We start from the raw sequence: 26075 nt of genomic DNA on the forward strand, positions 1-26075 counted from the left end.
CTTCAGTAAGGCTGCATTGCTCATTACAGCTTCTGTGTGAATGTGTGGAGCCAGGCTCCGGGACACAGCAGGTTACAGGAGAAACCAAGGGCACACGGGGCTGAGCCTGGCCCTCACCAGAAATCCAGTTGCACTGTGGAACAACAGGATAGCAGGCTGTGAGGAGCGACCAGGTGGAGCATCATGACAGAACAAAACCTCTTAACACCTGTCTTTTCAGAGAGGCAAACCCACCTGTCTAACAAGGCTATGAGGAGAAACTGGGAGGTGCCCATGTGTCCGTCCCTGGGAGGCAGGTAGCCCAGATGCTCAAATATCTACTTACAGCAGTGGAGAGTCGTGATGCCAGCGTCATTTCCAGGTTCCCCTTCAGGCCCACCAGGGGTGGCACCAACGTCAATAGGTCTTTAACCTCCACAAACACAGGCCAATGCTGGTGGGGAAAGAGTAAGATCAATCCAAACACACATATTGGCACATCTTCGAAATTTCTTGAGAGAAGTTGTAGCAAGTTACTTTAGCAGCTAGGAAAACTGGAGGCCAGACTGTGTCCGAGCTTGACTGGCGGGGTCCAGCCTGCAAACACGACATACCCAGGGTGCCCCATGTGTCTGTAGCAACAGGAACGAGTCACCAGTTTCAAAGCTGGGAGATTTCTCATGAATGGGAGAGCTGGTGAGAACATCTGGGAAAAGGAGTGACATAGATTTCCCAGTGACCCAGAGTATCATGTGGGGACACTGGATTTGTCAAAACAGACAGAATGTAGCTCTATCCAGGTCTCTATCAAAGGTAAAAGATTAAAAAAAGTATGAAAGGGGGGGCACCTGTGTCTTTCAGTCAGTTGAGCATCTGACTTCGACTCAGGTCATGATCTCGCAGTTCATGAGTTTGAGCCCCACGTCGGGCTCTGTGCTGACAGCTCAGAGCCTGGACTGTGGGGGGGCCGGGCCCCGGTGCCAGGCTGAGACCGGGTCGAGCAACGTTCCCTGTTGACTCAAGCCAACCCGGTGGTTCCCCCTCCCATTCCCCCACTTTCAAGGGCATACGAAAGCCTTGTCAAGGCTGAGAAAGTTAATTCCTGAAGCCTGTGGTCTGCAGGTGTTGGCAATAATGCTACCTCCCTTTTTCTACCCCGAGTCAGATAGAAACAAACATGGGAATTGTGTTTTGCTAGCAATCTTATCAACAAGGTCTTGTGACCTGTCTAAAAAATGCACAAGAAACACAGAACTAAATGTTTTGGTTGGCAGCGATTATGTGAAACCTGTTTATTCTTAGAATGGCCTGACCCATAAGAGTCTGGATATAAAAGATTGTGTACAGCAACAATAAAGCCGTCACTTGGGCCATCAGCCCAGGGGACCCTCCTGTTCCCAAACTTTCTCTTCTCTCTTTTTTCTTGCATTCCCCTACCCTCAGGACCCTGACCTTGGTGATTGTCACGCCGGTCGCGACACTGGACCCTGCTTTGGATTCTGTGTCTCCTTCTCTCTGCCCCTGCCCCACTTGTGTTCTCTCTCTCTCTCTCTCTCTCTCTCTCTCTCTCTCAAAAATAACTTCTTTGTGAGGTGAAAATTATTCCCACCAGTTTATATGCAATTAGATTGCTTATTCCCACCCTACCCCCATCAATTTTCAATACCTCATCCGATTCTATTGACTTAATTTACCTCTCAGTACCCTATAGATTTCTGTGATCCCTACGCTAAGAGCTCCTCCTGGTTTTGGAATTCTAGACCTAAAACAACACTCCTAGTGTGTTAGCCAAGAGATAGGAGCCCTGGGGTCTGGGCCCTGTTGCCTGAGACTGAAGATATGGTGGGGGGAAGGAGAAGGGGGGTAGAGCCCAGGAGAGTCCTCTAAAGCAGCCCAACAAAACATCTTACAGGGTCTGGAGTGAAAGGGTCAGGCGTCCTTCATGTCCTCAGAGAGAGGAAGAGCACTCATGGCTGCCGGTTCCCTCTTTCTTTTTACCTCATTGGCAAAGCTGGGAAATTCAGAATCCAATCCCAGATCTGATGGAGCTATGAGTCTACCCTTCTCTGAAAGTTCAGAAGAAAACCATGTCACCAGGCAAGAAGGTGCTCCCACTGTCTGTCAGCGGCCTCCTGTGGCTCCCAGGCTTCCAGAAGCATTTGGCCCCTGTGCAGCTATCCCACCAGTGTGCCACAGCATGCATGGAGACGGAAGTCCCTAGCCCAGTTCCTGGCACAGGCACCCCTCCCTGGGCTCCAGCCTCCCCTGAGGCCGGCATCCTCTACCCCAAGCCTCCTCTGGCCTCCCACCTCGGCCTGCTCTCAAGCACCTTCATTTTTGCTGACACACAAGACCAAGTCCCCACCAACTCAAGTGTAAAAATAAATCCCCTCTCTCTGCATCCCATCACAGAAGCTTCCCCTTGTCTTCCTCAGCACCACTGAACTTAGTGAGTCTTGTTCTCACCCTCTCAGATGCTATGCTAGCTGCTGTCCCTCCCCACCCCATAGCAATGCCCTTTCCTTGGGCTCTTCTAACCTCCATTCTTCACTCCTTGGCTCTCTGAGCTATGGACCTCCCCCACCCCCAGTACCAGCTGGTGTTAAGCTCCAATTGTGTGACAGGCACTCCTCTGACTCCATGTAACTCCTGTGAACTCACAACCACATACCCCCAGTCCGAAACTGACCTCTGCTTATTCCATGTTGACCTCCATTGAGGGCTCCTCTTCCTCCTCCTGACCTCTTTTTCTTAATATTATTTAATTTAAAGAATTTTATTTCCTTTCTCCAGATAGGCAGGCTGCAAAGCTAGAAATTTTACCAAGGTCTAACAATAATTCTTGATTCTTCCAAATGGACACAGGCTTTTCAACTCTGGACCGTCCTTGGGTTACATAGTAGCCTTATGGAACTGATGCTCAAGAAAATAGTCCATCGTTTTCAAGAGGTCTGTCCTCTAACTCCACAGTTGAGAAACTCCCTGTTACAGAACAGACAGAACCGAGCCAAGGGTAAGGTTAGGCTGGCATCAAACCACTTACTGCTCTGCGGCACTCATGGTTCCTGACCCATCCATTCCAAGTCTGCTTTCTGCCAACGGTGGCTCCCAGAGGTCAGGAAACCAAAGGCTGTAGATCTCCTAACCTATTAATCCTGAGTCCTTCATGCTTCATCTTCATCCTCCTTCCCTGCCATTTCCTCTCCCTCCCAAGGCTTGAGTCACCTTCTACTGCACACCCTACATGACCTCACCCACAGCCATCTCCATCCTCCCTACATTAACAAGCGGCCCTAAGGGGGTGAAGGGCAGGAGGAGAGCCTTTGCATCAGTCATGTGGGTGTGGGCTGGGACACAATGATGGCCACAGAGACTTGAGAAGTCACATCTAGACACATCAGGCACCATATAACCACCAGGGGTCTATTATGGGACAAAGTCAACTAACAGGGAAGACTAAAGCAGAAAAGCAGTAGGACCCTGGATCCCCGCTGACACTGTTAATCCAGGGAACTAACAAGTACTAGAGCAGTCTGATCTGTAGCCTTCTTTATAGGAATCCTAAATGACTCTAGTCACTTGGAGTTAGGGTTTTCTGACGAAGACATTATGCTCTGTGCTGGTGATGCTCGACATCTCTGGCTCAGATCTGTCTTCTGAGCACTGCACCTGCCTACCCAACTGCTGACTGAATCCTGACATCCCATGGGCCCTTCAAAATCAGGATTCCAGACTTGACCTTCCTTGCACAGACCCTTTGCCCTGCCCACTGTGGCTCCAGGCATCCTTCTTGGTCTTCCAGCAGGGACTTAAGTAACCCCCCGTGTTCCCTGACAGCCTGGCATCCAAGTCATGGTAACTGTCTTAATTTACGCCACAACTGCCCTCTCTGGAAATGCTTCAAAGAAATCTTATGAGGGGCACTGGGGAGATCAAAATCAGTCAGAGTTAGTAATGGTTCTTGCACTCGCGGGGCTCTGAATCACAGCCACAGCTTCCCAGCTCTTCCCTGTGGCCTTCACCCTGCTGCCACAGTTCAGTTCTGTTACAGTTATGACCCTGTCACTCAGCCCCTTGACCAGTTCTGATCCTAGGCATACACCCAATAGATCTGTCCCCTCAAAACATACAAGAAATAGACAGGAATGTCTCTGGTAGTATCATGCTTCAAAAACATCCAAAACTAATGCACAGTATTAGAAGGCAGAAGACTGGCTTAGGTGGGGCAGAGGATGGAGGAGCCCGCTGGGGGCTGAGAATATTCTTGACCTGGATGGGGGTTACACAGGTGCATTTATCCTGAGATGGTTCATCAAACTGTACACATAAGACTTGTACAATTTTCAACACATCCATGATATACTTCAATAAAATACACATTTATTTTAAAACAAATAATGAGGACAAAAATCAACAACCCCTCTGTACTCAGCATACAACTTGAGCAGAGCAGACAGCCCTTCTCACGGGCTGTTCCAGCACCCCACCCCCATGACCATGGCCAATTGCTGTTCCTCACTCCTTGCAAATGCCCACTCATTTGTCTGTATCTCTGCACACACTGATCCCTTTGCTTGGACTGTCTGCTCTCTCTCACATCATCCCAGAAACTATTATATTATCCTTTAAGGTCCAACTCCGACTGTCCTACTAACTGCAGATTCTTTGACTCCTCTAGGAAGAATGAACTGTTCCCTCTTTCTTCACAGGCAAATGTCTGTTCACTGCTCCACTCCCTTAACACTGGCTCGTGGGATAAATCACCTGCCTTACCACTTAAACTACAAAAGCCAGGGAGGCAGAGACAGGTCTGTTTCTGCTCACCATTGCACTCCTGGGGCCTGAGAGCAGCTAACACAGAATTCAACAAAATATGCTGAATGAATAAACAAGGAACCAGATGAATGAATGAATTCATCTATCCTACTCTGTGCTCAGCTACTAACTGCTCAAAAGCAGACACCCTGTCTGATTAATCTCTGACTCAGTGAAGAAAGACTACATACACTCTAACAATTACAACCGCTGTCACTGTTTCTGGTGTCCACGGGTCTATATAAGCCCCCAAGAAGGCCTGAAAGGATACACATGACCTGATAATAGAAGCTTCCTCCAGGGATGAGATTGAAGGCTGAGATACTTATTTTATAAAAAAGAGAAATATGGGCTCCTGGGTGGCATGGTTGGTTCAGCATCCAACTGTGGCTCAGGCCATGATCTCACGGGTCATGACTTCAAGCCCTGCATTGGGCTTGCTGATACCAGCTTGGAGCCTGCTTGGGATCCTTTTTTGCCTTCTCTCTCTGTGCCCATCCCCCCCTCACCACCACACTCAAAAATAAACATTAAAAAAATAGAGAGAGAGAGAGAAACTTTTATATATACCTTACTTGTGTATCTGAAAAATAATTTTTTGAAAAAAAAAACTGAACTGATACTCTGGCCCCTTACTGGGCCCCAATCCCTGGACCCAACTATAGACTGACCCCAAACACCATAAACAGAGAGACTCCTGACCCCAAATCTACAGTAGGTAAAGCTAGCACCCAACCAGTACTCTTCGGGCCAGCCCACTATGCCAGACACAGCCATGAGGTGCCCCTGCCAGGAGGTTATCCCTGCTGCAGGCTCATGGGGCTATGAGGCCCCAGAATGTGGCAGCCTAGGTACAGTGGGAGCCAGGCCACCCTCCTATGTTATGTAATTTCCCCCTGGAACAGTGTTGACAAGGCCACATCCTGAACCACTGAGTGGGGGTGACCAGGGAGGTGGTGGTACACATGCAGGAGCCACGAAAACCTGAGTGCCCTTGAACCCTACCACACCTGGGAGTCACTGCACATGTGCAAACTGGAGAGAAAGAATGAGCTGTGTCTTCCAGGGCTGTTTTCTGTTCCTCCCAAATGCTGGGCCTCCCAAAGCTGGATGGCTCAAGTCCTGGATTTGCAGACAAATTTGCCCAGGTATGCTCTGGGCCTGTTTCCCAAGACATCCCCTTTTCTGCATGCTAGACTCCCAGATGGAGACTTAACACAGAGGTCAGGAAACGGCCCGCCAGTTGGACTTCCTCCTGGACTGGCCTCCTGTGTCACCCCTGCTGATGGTCGGGTACAATCCCAAGCCCTTCTTTCCCTGACATCCCATCCAATCTTCCAGACTCTGCTGAGATCCCCCAACTGACTGATAAATAACCTCTCAGGCTGCAGCAACTGAGGGACATGCACTGTGGTGTAGGGGCTTAAAACCATGTTCTATGAAGTGGCCATGGAAGGTCATAACAGAGACACAGGGCAGAGTCTTTCTCTCGAGAAGGGTCTTAGGAAGGGGGTGAGAGACTAGTAGAGCACCCCAAGGGTTGAAGCTCTGAGGTGGGATAGATGGGGATCTAGGTTGCAAGCCCAAATGAATGCTTTCTAACAGCAAGTTGGCCAGTACACAAAGGGCTGCCCTAGCCCCAGGAGGGGTGAGTGTCCCATCCACTGAAGTCTGAAGGCAGAGCCATCAAGAGTCTCATTCAGAGACCAGGGAACAGGGTGGGTGTTGATAATCTCTCTTCAACTCACACACAGACGCACAAAGAATGCTGAGCTGTCATCAGGAAGGAGATGCTTTGTGGAACTGAGGAAGGCACTGCACTAGCTGCAATGTTCCCATGGGCTGCAAAACTAAAGTTAAATTTAATTTCACTGATTACAAAGCACATTACAGGGGCACCTGGGTGGCTCAGTCAGTTGAGCATCTGAGTCTTGATTTTGGCTTAGGTCATGATCCAGAGTCATGGGATTGAGCCACACATTTGGTGCTGTGCTCACAGCACAGAGCCTGCTTGGGATTCTCCCTCTCTCTGCCCCTCTTTCCCTCACTCACGTACACACATGCACACACACTCTCTCTCAAAAAAATATAATAAAAGCACATTACATAGCAAGATCCCATATATTTATGTTTACACATTCTTGATAGACACGCACCACGATGTTGATCAGAGATTATGGGCACCCTTCCTTCTTCACTTGTGCATATTTTCTAATTTTTCTATCACACACTAACTCTATAAAAATGTTTAGGTAGACAGAGCAAACCCTCAATGATTCAAACAGCATTACGTGAACCAACCCCAGGGCATAAAGAGACCAGGAGAAGTGAATGCCAGAGTGTGTGCTCGTTTAAGGGCCTCCCTACAATGCTTCTAATCAACAGAGACTACCACATCCCCACACTCGTCTGGACCCCAGCCCGGGATCTGGACCTTGTCCCCTCACTGAAGAGCCCCACAGAGATTCTGGGGACTGGAAGGAACAGTGCCCATCACCCTTGGAGTCACAACACGAAGCACACTGGGTGTCTCACCCTCACAACCCAGTGAGGTCGGTGCATTCATTAGCCCCATCTGTAGATGGGGAGACTGATACGGGGAAAGCTAATGAATTCCCTCAAGTAGTAAGTGAATGGCAGAGGATTTGAACCCCTCCAGGCCCTGCCTGATGAATCTGGAAGGAAAATGGTTTGAGCTCCCCAGGCTAACATGGTTTGTGTGGGCCAACTTTGGAGAGGGTCGTCAGAAGCTTCTTGGAATCTCAGACCCAAGGCCCCTGGAGGATCCTCCTGCTGGCACCACTGAGCCCGGGAATCCTGGGCTGCACCCCGACTCAGGGCCTCTGGTGTTCCCTGACCTATCATATCTGTGATGCCTAGGGAGGCTGGTTTCCCACCCCCTCCCCCCAGGCCCCCAAATGCCCAGTACGCACTTAGATAGTGTTCATCACCAGGCCGGCTGTCAACATGCCCAAGCCTGAGAGCAGAATGGGCACCATGATCTGGCACATTATAGAGAAAACGGTCTCAGGGAAGACCCCATGGGGGGACCGGGTGAGTACATAGCTGAAGTCTTACAACTTCTTGCCCTGGAAGCAAAACTGCAGGTTCAGCTGGGTGACCACCATGATCAGGCTGCCAACCACGTTCACAGGAGCAAGACGTCCACTTGTGTCCTCTGTCATCCTCCTGCACCAGGATATGCTTCCAAAGATGTGCACATAGGGAACACTGCAGTGCCCTGACCCGCTGGCAGGATCCCCGAATGCCCCTCAGCCAAGGGCCAGAGCAAGCAAGGAACAAAGGCCAGTGTGACTCAGAGCCTCATGTGGGGCCTTGGTGAACTCCTGCTGTCTCTCCACCACCTGCAGATCAGGTTCTCCTCAGAGAGTAGCTGCTCTGTCATCCAGGATGTCCCTCAGCTATCAGTCTCTCACAGTGACCTTGATAGCATCCAGCCTTCCAGCCTACACTGGCTTGGGCTAGACCCAGGGAGACAGAACCACATGAGGCCTGACTTTGGTGAGGGACACAAAGAATCCTGACCACCTCTGCACACATTCCCCAGTTGCTTCTACTCTTGGCAGACAAGGGCCTGGAGAAACATCAGCCTAAAGGACCCACTCTTACAGCCCCCTGAGGAGTTTCATGCCTCAAGGTTGAGAGGGCTGCAGGTACCCAAGAAAGAAGCCACATCCTGTGATCATCTTGACCTCAGAATCCAAGGGCTCTTGACCATATGAAGAAGCTATGTTCACAGAGGAAATGCAGCCCTCTTTACTCCCAAGGGCCCAGAAAACTAATAAGCACACTTCCAGGGGGCACCTGGGTGGCTCAGTTGGTTCAGTGTCTTTGGCTCAGGTCATGATCTGATCAGGTCACGATCAGGTCTGTGAGTTCAGGTCTGTGAATTCAGGCCTGGGGTTGGGCTCTGTGTTGACAGCTCAGAGCCTGGAGCCTGCTTCTGATTCTGTGACTCCCTCTCTATCTGCCCCTTCCCTGCTCATGCCCTGCCTCTCTCTCAAAAATAAACATAGGGGCACCTGGGTGTCTCAAGTCGGTTAAGTGTCTGACTTCGGCTCAGGTCATGATTTCACGGTCTGAGTTTGGGACATGCATTGGGCTGTGCTGACAGCTCGGAGCCTGGAGCCTGCTTCGGATTCTGTGTTTACCTCTCTCTCTGCCCCTCCCCCACCTATGCTCAGTCTCTCTTTCAAACATAAAATAAACATAAAAAAATTTTTTTAAAAGGTGCTTCTGTAGAGACTCCACTCTCATCCATTACAAAGGTTAGACCAGCCCTGATACCCAGCTTACTGCCGCCTTCCAGAGAGTAGGCTTGGATATCACCTTTGACTGCCAGCAAGTCTAGTGTTGGGTGTGCACTGGGCATTCCACAGGTAGCAGGGATGGAATGTCAGGCATGAGGGTTGGCTGGAACAGGGATCAAGGTCACAGCCAGAAGAAGCCCAAGGCTGAAGGTCAGAAGCACACTCACCTACTGACCCTGGGGGATTTCACCTGGACCAGGATCCTGATCTGAGCCTCAACTTCTGCTCCTGTTCCTAAACCAGGGCCCTCTTGGGCAACTTCTTGGTTCCCTCTGTTGGATAGTCTATCCCACACTCAGGTCCCATCCCCTTAGCCTGGAGTTCACAATCTAGATCCTACTGACATCCCCAGGCCTATCCACCTCCCTCCCAACTCCAGCCAAACTACTCCAACAACTATTTTCCTCATGCCCCAAATATTCCTCTCTCTGCATCTGTCCTCAAACAATTCATTTGCTCATTCATTCAATAGATATTTTTAAGCCCTTCCTTGGAGCCAGACATAATGATCTCTAAACTTCTTGGACATTCTCCCATTGGGAGTTGGAGTTTCTGTCTCCTCCCTTCAACCTGTGACTGCTGGACCAGTAAAACACAGTGGAAGAGACACTGTGTCAGTCTGGTTCTTGAGAAACAGTCTCCGCTTCCCATCTCTTGAGATGCTCATACTTGAAACCCAGATACCATGCTATGAGGAAGCCCAAGTAGTCACACAGAAAGGCCACGTATGAGTGTTCCAGCTGAGGATCCAGGTGACAGCAGCAACTGTCATGTCATGTGAGTGAGCTAGCCTGGATTGGGTACGATGCTTGGCAAGCCACCGCAGCAGATGCTGCACACAGCAGACATCCATTCTCACAGAGCCCTATTCGAACTGTAGGTTCATGATCAAACTGAATGACTAGCTTTAAACAAGCCACTAAATGTGGATGCAGTGTGTTGCATAGCAATAGATAATTGGGACATCTGGGGAACCTCATCCCCACACTTTACTTTTCTCATCTCAGAGAAACTAACAATTTCCAAACCTCTCTCTAGTCCAGACCCCTCCCCTGAGCTTTCAGGCTCTGTGTAACCCCTGTATAACTCAATTAGTCTTTCACGTTTGTTCCTTCCAACTCCTCCCCCAAGCCTCTTGCCTCAATAAATGGTTCTGCCAGAAGCCCAAACTGCACTCTGACTGCCCGTTCCCCAACCAACTCAACCCCATATCAAATCTGCCTGTCCCCATGTCTTTCCCCTCCTCTCCAGTTCATGGACACCACCTTCACCATAGCCCTTAACTACCTCCTAACCCTTCTGTCCACCAAAAGTAATACCTGCTCTTCACATTAACATCTTATATTACGTCTTCAAGTCACCTGCTTGCCCAAATATCCTCAATAGCTGTCAACTCGTTACCTGAGAGAGTTCAAATTTTGTGGGCAGACATTCAAGGTCTCTCACAATTTGGGAGGAAAGCATCATTTTGAGCCCTCTCTCTGCCTAGTACATGATCGTACACCGCATGCCCTAAAAGGAGCTTCCTGTGGACCCTCACATGGGTTGTGCCTATGTTCACACTACTCCCTCTGCATGTTCCACTCGCTGCTCAGGCCAAACTCTTGCCAAACCTCATGGCCAACTGAGGTGCCTTCTCATCTCTGAGGCCATTCCAGTGTCCTGGCCAGAGCCTAATATCTTCCCCAGAATTACCAACGCTCTTTTTTGAACCCCTCTGAGGGAAGTCCACATATGCCTAATGACATAATGAAATGCACATACATCAACCCTCCCATCCCAAAGTGCACTTCTCTTGAGGTGGAGTCTGGTTGATTCATGGCCACGATCTTTCAGAGTAAGGGAAAGTATTCATTCACTTACTCCACAGATTAGTACTGAGGGCCTTATGTTTGCCAGACTTTTGGTCTAAGTGTTGTGGTACATCTGTTATCTGAACAGCACGTACTTAGAGCTTTCCAGTATGGCAGATAATCATAAAAATGGAAATGTAATTATGACCTGTGATAAGTGCTCTGAAGGAAACCCAAGGAATGGGAGCAAGAGATGAGGATCAACCAACCATACACAGCACCCAACGACCTGCATATGAAGGAATGAACAAATGAATGAACTGAAAGATCTTCATTCCCTGTACCCATCTGTGCCTCTCACTGCCCTTTCACACTGATTTCATGTTCAATCACCAAACTCTCAAAATATCTCTAGGATATCCAGCAGGAAGTAAACCAGTTTTGCAAATGAGAAAACAAAGGCCCTGAGAGGGTTTACCCAAGACCACACCGCAAGTCAGTATCAGAGGCAGGACGAAGACCCTCAGATCCCAACTCTGGGGGCAGACTGCCTCCACCACCCTCCATGCTCTCTGCTCCCCACCCTTCTCCTGTCTGATGCTGCCTGCATCTGTGGCTTGGGTTCTTGTGTTCAAACAAGAGTCTGAACCAGGAGGAGGCAGACACAAACGGCATATTTCAGAGAAAAGAGTTGAGATGTTAATTGGTTTCAGACAGAACCACTCTGGGCTGGGCTGGTTTCTCTGGACACTGACCACACGGCTCCCAAAGCACTCAGCTGGAGGGACCCCCAACAAGCGATTGCTTTCTTTTGACTTCAACAACTCCTGCGATTTAGTTTTGAATGTGGTCAAACATCTTAATACAATGTATAATCATACACAGTGGGCCTTGAACCATTCTCATCAGTACAGAAGATATGGAAACAGACAATAATTTAAATAATTCCATATAGAAACAGATTTCTGATTAAGTAAGTTCTTAATTATTATTAAAAAATATTTCTCATTTCTGTTTAAAAAACCAAATGAGAAATTGAGATAAATGCACACACACATAATACACACACACATGCAAGTAGTGAAGTTCAGAAGGATAGTCATCAAGATGCTAAGAGTGACTACCGTTGAGAAGCAGAATTTAAAATGACCTTTATTTTATAATGTTCTAACATTCTATTGTGATTACTTGCTTTTATAACCATCAAAACATAAACTGTCGGGGCGCCTGGGTGGCGCAGTCGGTTAAGCGTCCGACTTCAGCCAGGTCACGATCTCGCGGTCCGTGAGTTCGAGCCCCGCGTCAGGCTCTGGGCTGATGGCTCAGAGCCTGGAGCCTGTTTCCGATTCTGTGGCTCCCTCTCTCTCTGCCCCTTCCCCGTTCATGCTCTGTCTCTCTCTGTCCCAAAAATAAATAAACGTTGAAAAAAAAATTAAAAAAAAAACATAAACTGTCACCAAAAATAAATAAAAGATATCATTACATGAGAAAGATTACATTCCCATGCAACTTGAGAAAAAAATATGTCAACATGGTTTACTGGGTCAGAATCCAGAAGATCAAGAATGTAATTTTAAAAATAGCTAGCACAGGAGAAAAGCTCAAAGACCTTGAACTAGATTCTGGGGCTGCATTGAACAGCAGATGGAATCTGGGTCAAGCATTAGGTGGTTTCCTGGATGACCCTGAACAAGGCCCTGCCCCTGTGCAGGCCTCTAAACTCTAATCATGAGAGGTGGGACTGCATCAGTGGTTTTCAGTCTACTTTGCCACCAGAATGACCTGGGAGCTCCTGAAATGTGTAGCCCAAGCCCAAGCCTGGACCAAAGAATCAGGATCCCGAGGCCTGCAGCATGACCTACCCATCTATTCCAACCCCCTTGATTCTTTGGGAGTGTGTCTTTGGAGGACAATTAGGAAGGCCTGCAGAGGGTGGGCAGAGAGCTTTGGAATGCACATCACCATTCCTGGCTTTCATTTCTGATTCTTCAGTGGGAACTGGGTGTCCTCCCAGAAGCAAACCTTCTAAATGGCCTCCTATTCCTTTCATGGTCATCTGGAGCCTGGGCTGGTTCTGAGCCAAAATGTCAATCTTAAAAGGCCTGAATTCTTCCTCATCCTGTTAAGGTCTCAGAGATCAAGCTGATTACATTATCAATAATGGAGGGCTTCTTCTTTACTTCCTGCTTCTGATGTCACTGGCAGAACCCACCCACAGGTGAAAACACAGAACCAGAGCACTCATGCCTATTCAGGGCTGGCTGTCTTCAAGCACTTTCTCCAAGCAGCTCCTTCATGTCACTCAGGCGTTCTGGGACCTCCCTCTCCAAGGCTGAGATGCAGCTGGCCTTCTTGCCTCATAGCTCTTTCTGCTAACACTGACTAATGCATCTGCTGCCCTCCTTGCTTGACTGTGATGCTGTGAGAGTGGAGCCTGGCTCTTGTGTCCTCCACAGGGTCCAGCATAGTGCTGGTCCTCTCTCCCCCACTGCTGACACATACGTGTTGCATTAATGAGTGAAAAAATGAATATACAGAATCATAGAAACAAAGAAAAAAAGAAACCCAATCAGCCTTCTGTAGGTTGAGTGGTGTAAGGCCCTAAAATTATTACGATCTGCTGCCTTGACATGTGGTAAAACCAGGAGGGCCTCACAGGGTCTACCTGCATCTCCCCCTCCCCACTCTTCTCCAGTGGACAAGGTCCCCTAGTCAAGCAACCGTCCTTACCAAGGGGACCAGGCACAGTTCCCACTTATCCCTGAGTAGGAGGTTTTAGTTCCTGCTGGCCCACAGAATTATTCAAAAAAGTCAATCACACCTTCCAATGAGAACTGGGGCAACTCATGCTATTGCTACTACAAAGCCTGCCTCCTGCAGCCCCTCATGGTTCACTCTGCTTTCCAGTGCAACCCTGCGTGTCCCTGGGTGTGAGTTTGTGTGACCGATAAACTGTGATTTCCTCAGTCCAGTGTTGGGGTGATGTGTTTGCCCATCTCCATATGATAGGGTTGGAACCCCTCCCTCACCAGCAGAGTAAGGAGAGGGTGATTGCAGCAGCTGGCATCACAAACAGGACTGCCCAACCCTGACAGAAGACGCCTGGTCAGCTTGTACTGTAACTGCTGTTTGCTGCCTGACTAGCTCCTGACATGGCCAGTGCTGCCTGGGATGGAGCCACTAACTGCTGGCCAGCTTGTGCATTATTAGCCTGTTCCATGTCCCACTGTCTCTCCCAGGTAATGCCATCTCCTCCCATCACTAAGGCAAGAACTATTGCCAACTGGCCATAGCCCAGCAGGAGGCATCTCAGGGCAATCTGTATCTGGCAAGTACTCTGTGGCACTCCTGCACCTAGTCTGAATTATAAATTAAACTGCCAAGATGGGACCCCATGGAACACCCCCCTCCACCCAGCTAAAAATAAAATAGTTAATACAGCCCAATGGAAGCTAACACAGGGCCTTCAAGGTTTGAAATTTATCATACAAGACCTACTTGGTGATTACCCCCACTGCTTCTCCTTTTAAAAGCCCAATTTGGCCTGCTCTTAAACCTGGAAAGAACCTGCCACAGGGTGAATGACTGCATCTTTAATGCTCTGGCATCCACTCTGGCCCCATACACAACATCCAATGTAACTGAAATTACCGACTCCCCCTGATCAGCACCAGTAAGGATTTTGCTACTATAGATTGGGCTAATATTTTCTGTTCAATGCCTATTTCCACACCCTCTTAGGCGCAGATGACCTTCAACTCTGAATGGACACAATAGACTTTCCAGGTTACTCATGGGGTACCTCAACCAGCTCTGCCACGCACGGTCTTGCAGGCAACATCTTAACTGCATGCACCTTTCTCAAGGAGCACAGGTCTAATGTTACATTATGATGTCCTCCTCCAGGGAGACTCATGTGACACATTCACTAAAGGCAAAATACTCAGGAGCTCGCAAAGAGAGGATGGGCCATTACTCCACATGTGGGGCAAAGCCAGACACCTTGGCAAATTCCTAAAAATTATTTTGGTAAACCGAGGGCAACTCCATCCTTGACACTGTCAGAAAACAGCCATTGACTCTCAGCACCCACACTGTTAATAAACTGTTCATAGAAGCCCAACACCTTGTAGTCCTTTTTGAATTCTGGAGGCAACACAGTCCTCCCCTGCACATTTGACTTATGTCCATTTATGCTGTCACTTGCAAAGGAGGCTGTTTTAAACAGACACCTCCAACAAAAGGCTCTAGAATCTGTCCAAATTAAAGTCAACAGGCATTGCTATCAGTGCCCTCAAAAATTCCTTCACTGGCAAAGCATTAGCAACCTCCTCTTATGCTTCTTGGAGTCCTGGTCCACATACCTATAATGAATATATGTTGCCCAAGAAGCCCTTGGGTGCAAGAAAATACCCTCCTTGCCTAACTTTATACCAACTGAGCACCAACTGCTGGCTACATACTGGGCTCTCCTGGAAAGGGAGGCTCTCCTGGAAAGGGAGGCTCTCACAGACCCTGGCCTGTGACCCTCCATACGCAGCAGCCCACTGAGCCTTGGGAGGCATAGCTACTGAGGACTCAATACAGGATAGAGTCAAACTTGGACTCTCTGGCATATGCCACTACAGAAGGATGCCTCCTCTGTCCTTCCTTAGTCCCTTGCCAGATGCTACCATACCAGAGGAGGTCACCCCTCTCCCAGTCCCCTTGACATTAACCTAGTGAACAGCAATGGACTTTGTATACTTTATGGGTGGTATGACCACCATACTACATCATGGAGCTCAGTGGAATGTTTATGTCCCTGATAAAGGAAACAACTCACCCAACAGTCAGCAAAAGTGGCCAAATTTAGGCTGCCATTTTAGCACTGGATGCTCTGGCCAGCAAATGGTTCCATCTGCAACTTTTTACAAACTCTTGGGCCACTGCCTAGGAGCTGTTCCAAAACTTTTACGTTAAGGAACTAGGGCACTCTTGCCTCAGAGACACCCAAAATATAGGTCAAAATCACAGATGTCTCCACATGCACTAAGGCCACAATACAAGGCCTCACCAGGACACTGCTTGTCCTCCTTATTTTCCAACATTACAGGTCGTGGCCAGCCCTCATTTTGCTTCTGAGGACACACAGGGCTGACTCTACAGGAAGGACTCAATAAACTCCCACCTCCTCTGCAGACCCTGAGCAGCCAGAAGAATTGAGAGGCACACTGGTCTCCTCAAACAACTCATATTTAAGCTCTAAGGTGAAAAATAAGCCCCAGTGGAGGTTGGAGGTTGATTAATGTGGTATTTTTTGATTGAGTTTTTTCTTTTCTTTTTTTTTTTTTTTTGAGAGAGAGAGATAGAGAGGGAGAGGGAGAGAGAGAGAGAAGATGAAGAAGAAGGAGGAGGAGAAGGAGAAGAGGGGGGAGGAGGAGGAGAAGGAGGAGGAGGAGGAAGAAGAAGAAGAAGAAGAAGAAGAAGAAGGAGAAGAGGAGGAGGAGGAGAGGAGGAGAAAGGGCTGAGGGAGTCCAAGCAGGCTCCACACTCAGCACAGAGCCCAACATGGGGCTTGATCCCACATTCTGGGATCATGACCTGAGCTGAAATCAAGAGCTGGACGCTCTTAACTGACTGAGCCAGCCATGCACCCCTGGCACTGATTTTAATCTGGATTTGTGCTCCTGGGGATACATGCTATCTGCACCCCAACACAAACCCCTCCACTACCTTTATTGGCTGCAATGGGGAACCCTTATAAGTTCACCAGGGGGCCTTCTCTCTCCAGGTCAAGAGGCTGCTTTACTTGCTGAGGGGGTGCTTTACCTGCTCCCTAGAAGTCCCAGTCACCACCACGATTTAAGTTGGTGTCACGGCATCATGGGGTCAATGTGGTATGAGTGACCACAGTATAATGTGCTGTGACAGTATAATGTGCTGTGACATGGGGGGAAAGCAGGAAGGCCATGAGGAACCTAACCACAAGTTCCACCCTGCTCTGTTCCCACAACCCTTCCTATCCCTGAGGAGCAGGCTCTCTCTGCTTCCCTGCCGGCGTTTGAAGGAGCCAGGCACACCCTTCTTCAGAAACAGGGGCGGGGGGGGGGGGGTTCCCCCACTGATAGCACAGAGTGTTCCCCAAGCTCATGCAAGCTCACTCTGCTCCCAAGTGCTCCTTTCTGAGGGCCCTTCACAGCATCTGCTGTCCCCCTCTCAGGTTAGGAGTATATGTAATAACTAATGACCTGCTGTATTTCTCAAGTCCAAGGCCAGATGCCCTATATTCGACCATCCCCACAGCCCAACGATGGGAATCTATCCCTTATCAAGGCTGGCCTCATCCCCTGTGGCAGTCAGTCCAGGCTTCACTCCCTTCCCTCACATAACTCTCCATGCCCTTGCTTCTCCCCTCCCATCAGCCCCTTGCCCTCCTGCCTTTCTAGAGGGCTCCGTGTCTTTTATAAGTCACCATCCCTGCCAGACCCTTCCTCCTCTTTACCTCCTCCTCTTTACCCCCACTCCACCTCCATGGGGCCCATGGTTCCTGACCACTCTGCAAACCAGCATGATGTCTGTGGACCACCAATTTGAATTTCTGCTATATGTAATACAAAGAGATCAGATTCATCACAAAGAATGGGGTTCTTTCTTCTTCCTATGTACACATTCCCAAAACCCTGTCATATATGCTGCCTTGTGTGGGCACCCAGGGGGCTGGAGAACTATATGAGAGGCAGCTTCTGTTTCTAAGGAGAACGCTGGCATAGAGCCTTAAAAGAAAGAGTATTAATCTCATTACATACACAAACAAAAATAAATTTAAAAAATATGCACAACATAAACCATCAAAAGCAAAGTCAACAAATAGAAAAATGAGAAACATATTTATAATCCATATCACAATTAAAAGGTCAATTCCCTTAATATATAAGAAGCCCTCAGGTGCCAGTAAAAGGATAACCACTCCATAAAAATACAGGCAAAGAATAGAAGCAAACATCCAAAGATACTCAACTTCACTTGCTAATGTGAGAAATACAAATTGCACTACCAGGGACCCAGAAGGCAGCCCTGGAGAATGATCTCTAAGGATCCCTGCCTCCTCTACTGACACTGAGTATAATACATTCCCCTGAAACGGGGGCTGAACTCAGTGACTTGCTTCCAGCCAAGAGAAGAAAGATGTTACTTCTGTGGTAAGATTTACAAAAGGTGGTTTCTGTCTTGCTAGTGGACTCTATTTCCTTCTCAGACTGCATGCTTGGATGATGCTGCCATGTTGGAGACATCCAGTGAGGAAAGACTGAAGGTGGCCTCTGGGCAACATCCAGAGAGGAACTGAGGCCCTCAGTCCAACAACCTGCTGGGAGCTGAACCCCTCCCACAGCCTATGAGTGCCCTGGGATGATGCCACAGCTGTGGCTGATGTCTAGACAGCAGCCTCCTGAGAAATCTGGAAGCAGAAAACCTAGGTCTCCTGGATTCTTGGCCCATGGCAGCCATGAGGTAATCAGTGAGTACCATTTTAAGCTGCTAAATTTGGGGATGACATGTTGCATAGTAATAGAAGCTAATACAGTGTACAAGGAAATGCAATTTTCCATCTATCAGATTGTTAAAGATCAAAGAGTTTGAAAATAAACTACGTTGCTGAGTATTGGCAAGCAGGCATCTCCTTATGGTGCTGGAGGAAGTATAATTGGTCCCACCCCAAGGGTAGGCAATTTGGTGATATATCTATCAAATGCATGATGTTTTGACCCAGCACTTCAACTTGCAACATGTACCCTACTCATTTACTCCAGCATGTAGCAAACGTCAAGATTATTCACTGCAAGGAACTGTAGGGGGCTCAGTAGGTAGTCATCCTGACTCCTGAGTTTGGCTCAGGTCATGATCTCATGGTTCAGGAGTTCAAGCCCCAAGTCAGGCTCTGTGCTGAGCGTAGAGGCTGCTTGGGGTTCTCTGTCTCCCTCGCTGCCTCTCCCCTGCTCTCTCTCTAAATAAACAAACAAACTTAAAAAGAAAGATTATTCACTGCAGCTTTCATTAGTAAGACTATTTTAAGGTGTTGTTATGAGCTGAATCATGCACCCCTCCCCCAAAATGGAGTCTTAACCCCCAGCACCTCAGAATGTGACTGTATTTGGAGACAAGGCCTTTAAAGTGGTATTAAATTAAAATGAGGTCACAAGGGTAGGCCTTAACCCAATATGACTGGTGTTCTTACAAGAAAAGGAAATTTGAACACAGACATGCACAGAGGAACAACCATGTAAAGAGACACAGAGAAGGTGGCCATCTGCATGCCTCACAGAGAGGCCTTGGAAGAAACCAGCCCTGAGGACACCTTGATTTCAGATTTCTGGCTTCCAGAACTGAGAGAAAATAAGTCTCTGTTGTTTAAGCTGCCTGATCTATGGTCCTTTGATATGGCAGCCCTAGCAAACTAATAATTAAGTTTAAAAACACATCAGAAAAGAAATGGTTAAATAAATTCTGGTGTATTTATATAATGGAATACTGAACAACCATTTCTAAAAAAGGAAACTTTTAATGTATCTATAAAGAATATTTTAAGGTGAATATATTGTGTAGTGAATATACAGTATAGCTATACTGTGAGGTGAAAACACCAAAAGTCAAGAGTTTGTATATGCCAAAACTTGAAAAAAAAAGAGTGAGCAAAATATACAGAGACAGATGAACAGATATAGATATTTGTTTGTAAGTGCATAAAATATCTTTAGGAGAAAACAAAACCAACTGGGGCCCAGTGGCTGCCTTGGTATAGACTGGGGACCTTGTCCCTGTGCATATTTGTGAACCTTTTACATTCTGAACCACAGCCTCTTTTCTCAGGGAGTTCACATTCAAGCCAGGGAGAGCATCAGATCCTGCACATGGTAAAAGGAAATGGCAAATATCCCAACATCTATAGAAGGTGACGTGCTGGTGAGGCTAGCACCTCAAGAAAGGCTCCATGTAAGGCTGTCCATGTGAAACGGTGTGGGAAGGATGACGGGAGGCCTCTTCCCTCAGGGTTGGTGGGAAAGAAGGCACAGGGAGAGGGCAGTCTAAGTGAGGCTGGGGGTTACCACACAGCTGACTAAAGTCAGCACCACTGGACAGAGCGGACAGAGGTCTGTCCAGTAGTGCTGGCTTTAGTCAGCTGAGCCAGTGTGGCACCACTGACTGTTTTCACCTTCCCGACAGAACCAACTGTACACAGGAACCCATCCACAGGGCAGGGGACCTTCTCCTCTTCTCAGCTTAATCAAGCCAAGCCAATCATGGCCATTCCATTCTCTTTGCCAATTTTTGGTTTTTAAGTAGGACATGCCCAAATCTGCCAGTGAGAAGTTGAAGAGTTTTGTTGGGGATGCCCAGGAAAGGTTCCCTGTGCTTAAGAAGGAGGAACCAGGCGTAACTGGTGGCTCAGTTGGTTGAGCTTCTGACTCTTGGTTTCAGCTCAGGTCATGATATCACAGTTCGTGGCCTTGAGCCTCACATTGGGCTCTGCACTGACAGTGAGGAGCTTGCTTGGGATTCTCTCTCTCTCTCTCTCTCTCTCTCTCTCTCTTCTCTCTTCCCCTCCCTGCTCACTCTCTCTTTCCCTCAAAATAAATAAATACACTTTGAAAATGAGTAAAAAAAGAAGGAACCAGAGCATAAAACCCATTCTTCTCCCTCTGGATATGATGGGGCTGTAAGGCAAAGCCAACTTTGGCTACTGACTCGGCAGGAACTTGGAAAGATCCTGGTTCCTTGGAGTCATTGTGGGCGGGTTATGGTAATACTTTCCAAGCCTGGAATTACCCATCTTGGAAATTCCATTTTGGGAGATGACAGACTTCCTTCTTATTTAATTGACTACAGGTGTTTTTTCTGGTATGTGTGGCTGAAACCATCCTAACTTACAGCCGAGGTGAGCTCAGGATGTCTGGATGCCAGTTTGCGGAGTTTGGATTTTATTCCACAGTCAGTAGTGAAATCAACAGAGGTTTTAAAATTCAGATCTGCACGGCACCTAGGTGGCTCAGTTAGTTAAACTTCTGACTCTTGATTTTGGCTCGGGTCATGATCTCATGATTCATGGGTTCAGCCCTGCATGAGGCTCTGTGCTGACAGTGTGGAGCCTGCTTGGGATTCTTTCTCTCTCTCTCTCTCTCTCTCTCTGTCCCTCCCCTGCTTGCTCTTTCAAAAAATAAACTTAAGGGGCGCCTGGGTGGCTCAGCCGGTTAAGCAGCGGACTTCGGCTCAGGTCATGATCTCGCGGTCTGTGAGTTCGAGCCCGCATTGGGCTCTGTGCTGACAGCTCAGAGCCTGGAGCCTGTTTCAGATTCTGTGTCTCCCTCTCTCTGACCCTCCCCCATTCATGCTCTGTCTCTCTCTGTCTCAAAAATGAATAAATGTTAAAAAAAATTAAAAAAATAAACTTAAGAAAATAAAAATAATAAAAATAAAATTCAGATCTGCATCATGGAGTGCCCCCTGAGATGGCAGTTAGGCCATGACCTTCATACGGATCCAACGAACACATGAAAAAAACTATAGAATGGATATTTCTGCCTAATTTTATCCTCTTGAATTGTTGCATTGACAGAATATCAATGACAACAAGAGTTAACAGCAGTTAACCTTCACTGCCTAGTGCCAGGCCCTGTAACCTCCACTTCACAGACCTCGTAACAAACTTCGGGGCTCAGTTCTAATTTACAGAAGAGAAAACAGGGGGACAAAGAGCAACTTGTGTAAGTGACAAAAGTGGGACTCAAACCCAGTTAGACTAGCTCCAGAGTCTGGACTCTCAAGCAATTCAGTTCACTATTATACTGTCTCTCCCTATATAATCTATAAACCTGTGTGTGTACACTCTAAACCAATGTGTGTACGTTTAGGGGGTTGATATATATATGGATGTATATATAAATATATAAGTGTGAGGTGTGTGTGTGTGTGTGTGTGTGTGTGTGTGTGTGTCTCTATAGGGGTACATGCCCTAGTGACACCATACTGACAGAACATTCACTAAAATAGGCGTCTTGCAAATCAGTGGTATTGAGAATGGACTGCAGGGAACAGCACCTGAAGTAAGTAGGGCGGTGAGGAGGCTGGGACACTGAGGTGCTCCAGAGGCTACTGCAGTGCTGACTAACCATGTCAAGAAAGATGTGGACTAGGTCACCAGGAAAAAGGAGAGGGCTGGGGGTCTGGAGGGCACAGAGAGACCAAACATGCAGGCAGGGACTGAATCAGACTGGGATAGGCACTCTGGTTTAAGAGACAGCCATCCTGGGGCCGGGCAAGTTCCAGGTGGATTCTGGGAGTGAGCTGGTGGTCACTGGTGTTGTGACGTCATGAGGAACTAGACAGCTGGGTACTGGAAGGGTCTTTGAGAACTCCAGACTGGAGCAGGGCCAGGCAGGTGGTGGAATGCAGTGGGATGGTGGGGACTGTGGCAAATCAGAGAACATGGCTGCCTAGAGGCAGCTGCAACCATCCACTGTGCAGTGAGAGAAAGTGGGGCCAATTATGCGAGAGTTGCCAAGTTTCAAGACAAAACAGAAATTCAGACTTTTACATGAAATCTCTTGATTTTAGTGTTAGGTAAAAAGAATTTAGGGGCGCCTGGGTGGCTATCTATTAAGCATCCAACTTCAGCTCAGGTCATGCATGATCTTGTGGTCCGTAAGTTTGAGCCCCATGATGGGGCTCTGTGCTGAGAGCTCAGAGCCTGCAGCCTGCTTCAGATTCTGTGTCTCCCTCTCTCTCTCTGCCCCTCCCCTACTCACACTCTCTCTCTAAAATAAAAAAGCATTAAAAAAAAATTAGGGGTAGGTGGCTCAGTCGGTTAAGCATCCAACTCTTTATTTCAGCTCAGGTCATGATCTCATGGTTCATGGGTTCAAGCCCCATATCAGGCTCTGCGTTGACAGTAGGGAGTCTGCTTGGGATTCTTTCTCTCTCTATGCCCCTCCCCCACTTGCTATTTCTCGCTCTCAAAATAAATAAACTTAAAAAACACTTTTTAAAAATTTAAACCACCAGCCTTACTGCTAAGTGGTAGAACTGGGACTTAAATCCATGAGGGGCAGGGCCTAGGTCACCAGGCACAGAGCCCCTGGAGCACTGAGTGAGGCACAGGCCAGGAACTGTCACACACATCAGCCCTGCTTCTCCCAGCCTGCCTTACTCTAGACAGCCTTTGATCTCCGCTGACTGCTAACTAATAGGAGAGATCTAGCCAGTTATGACTTAGAATATTCTTAGGGACTATACCTTTCCAGGAAGGACTTCTGAAGACCACACTGATAAAAGGAATGACAGTGTGGGCAGTCATGACTTAGAATATTCTTAGGTACTATGCCCTTCCAGGGAGGACTTCTGAAGACCATACCAATGAAAGGAATGACAGTAGAAGAACAAGAAAGTCAGGGTACATTGGTAACTTTTTTGTCTGATGGGTAACTCCCAGTTCCTCACTCTGTGGCATTTTGGTAGGGCTGCAAATCAAGGCACCCTGCCTCCCCTCCAAGAGTGATGACAATGTAGTCAGGCGAGCCAGAGAATGTTCTCCCTCAGGGAACAGGAACTGGAACAGGAGTGCACACCTGACATCAGGATCAATTTTTAGAGACTGATGTGGACATTCACAAAGAAGTCTCTCTTTTTTTCTAAGAACAAATGTATTAAGTTGAAATTAAATGCCAAGGGCCATCTTCCCCTCTATGTACAGAATCCTACCTGAAAATAAATCATAGACGAGTGGCAGAGAAAAAGCCAGCATCCTGCTAATCATTTAAGCACCTGGATCATGCCATGCCTGAAATCTAACCCCTTACATATTTCAACTATATGAGCTAATAAATTGTCTTTTTAAAGCTTAACCTGGGTTAAATTTAGTCTCTGTCACCAGTAACTACAAGAATCTTTCTCAATTTGTAGAAAAATGGTATTTAAGAAGAGGACGTCCTGTCCCTTGTCTCTTAAGCTGGATTCAAAGTGTAGAGGCCTATTCTTCAGGTATGGCATTCAACAGTGCCCCCAACACCACCATTCCCATTTATTTCCCTCTTACCTGGAAATAGTTCAAAAGCATACCAGCCCCAGACAGTCCCAGTCCTGCAAACATGAAGGGCACCATCACCTGAAGGCCAATGGACAAGGCAGTCTCCCTGCTGAACTCAGACCCCAGTGGTTTAGAGACCACCCTGTGCCTCTCAGACACACTCGGAGGTCCATCTTCTGAGGCTCCAGAGAGTCTTCCAGGGCTGAAGGCATGTGGCAGAGCCAGCTCCTCTGGCCTCCACTGTCTGGTCTCTGTCCCATCCATGTGAGCAGAGCTGAGCCCCTGCAGCCTTAACCTGGGAGACACAAAGCAATAGTGGCTGATCAGAGGAGTTCCTGACCCCGATAGGACTGATACCCTGTAAGCCCTCAGGCCCTTCTGTCCAACAGAGGCTGGCATCGTTCTACCCAGTCAATAGCCCCTCGCTCAGGGACTGCTCCACACGGTCTCCTGCAACCCCAATTTAAACAGTTTTTATTTAATATGCACGTTTGAGAAAAATAAAATATCACAGAAGAGAGCACTCAATATTTACAAATTCGAGTCAGCAAAACTGGTGGTATAGGTGGAGGAAAATTCTTTCTTCCAGAGAACAAGATACCTAGCAAAAAATGTCAGAATCCAGTTTTTCAGAACTCTGGAAATTCACCAAAGGCTTGGAGCAATGTAGGAGTATTTATTAAAAAAAGAAAAAAAGCTTAATCCTCAGCAAGAACAGCCACATTGTAGTGTCCATGGTGTTTGTGATATTTTTACTGTGCCTTAGTTCCACCCCCTGCTCTGCAGCTCTGCAGCACCCTTAAAACCCAACAGCCTGGAAAGAGCAGAATGGGCTGGAGCTTTTTCAAAGCCTCATTCTCAAAGGACTACCACTGTTTGACCTCTCAGGTGGTTCACCGGAAAATGCCACTTATGGACTATCTGTATTTCACATTTTTTAATGTTTCTTTATTTTTGAGAGACAGAGTGCGAATAGGGGGAGGGACAGAGAGAGGGAGACAGACCCAAAGCAGGCTCCATGCTGTCAGCACAGCACCTGACTCAGGGCTTGAACCCATGAACTATGAGATCATATCTGAGCCCAGGTCAGCAGCTCAACCAACTGAGCCACCCAGGTGCCCCTCACCTGACTTATAAAATTCACATAGTGTAAAAAACCTTTTCCCTGGGGGATATTTGTTGAAAACAATGATAAGCACTTCACAGCTGCCAAAGGCAGTGCGTAATAGCTGGGGTAAATAATACAGAAACCAAAAGCCTAAAAGGAAACGCTGGGGAATGAGATGCCTAAATTCTGAAAAGTTCCTAAAAATCCTGGGAATCTAGAAGGCCACTCATGGTGAGCTGGGCATATGCTCAGGAAAGAGCCGAGAAGGTCCGAACTCTAACCCCCAGCTGATCTGGAGGCTCTGCATAAGCAGATGTGAAGACTAAGGCAGAGCTGTGAATGACAGCACTATGTACTGAAGGTGTGCCCCAACATGCACACAGAGCCTCCAGGCAAAGACTGGGGGACTCATCACTTCCACACACGGCATTCAAGGAAATCTCTAACCAAGCATTACCTGACCACAGAGCAGAGTCCTCAGGAGCTAAGTACAACACAGAATACAAAGCAAAAAGTCATTTAGAAAGGTTGCTAAACCAACAACAGCTACAGAAAGCAGCAATAACAAGAATCCCTAAGAAGGGGGGAGAACCTTATTTCCCAAGTCATCACGTTATAGAATTTTAAGCATCTGGTTTTCAACAAAAAATAGGAGGCATGCAAGAAAACATGATACTATGACCTATGCACAGGGAAAAAGCACTTTAAAAAAATATCCTGATGAAGCCCAGACATTGGACTAACTAGACAAAAGCCTGAAATCAGCTATTTTAAATATGTTTGTTGGAGAAGTGGATAAAGTACACCAAAGATGGCTGATTGGACTAAAACAAACTCTGGTCTCTAGCTTAGAGACCCCTCTTCCGGTTTCTTCTTCCTTTGTTTGCTGTGCGCCCAAAACCCCCCACAGATATGGAGGCTGTTGGCTATAAATTACCCTTCCCACTTGCATTCCAGGCTGAGACCTTTGGAGAAACAGTCTCCTCTGAGCC

General features: G+C 47.7%; 1 protein-coding gene across 1 annotated transcript in view; it reads right to left on the reverse strand.

Moving 5' to 3' along the window:
• The window catches only part of SLC41A3 (solute carrier family 41 member 3), a 141331-nt gene that overhangs the window by 95310 nt on the left and 19946 nt on the right, over positions 1-26075 (reverse strand). Inside the window, exons 2-3 of the mRNA XM_047850083.1 lie at positions 23985-24270; positions 326-433 (exon numbers count right to left, since the gene is read on the reverse strand). Of these exons, the coding sequence (XP_047706039.1) occupies positions 326-433; positions 23985-24239 (363 nt within the window). The 5' untranslated portion in view covers positions 24240-24270. The remainder of the gene's footprint in view (positions 1-325; positions 434-23984; positions 24271-26075) is intronic.

Source organism: Prionailurus viverrinus, chromosome A2, assembly GCF_022837055.1.
Source record: "Prionailurus viverrinus isolate Anna chromosome A2, UM_Priviv_1.0, whole genome shotgun sequence".
Taxonomy (NCBI): Eukaryota; Metazoa; Chordata; class Mammalia; order Carnivora; family Felidae; genus Prionailurus; species Prionailurus viverrinus.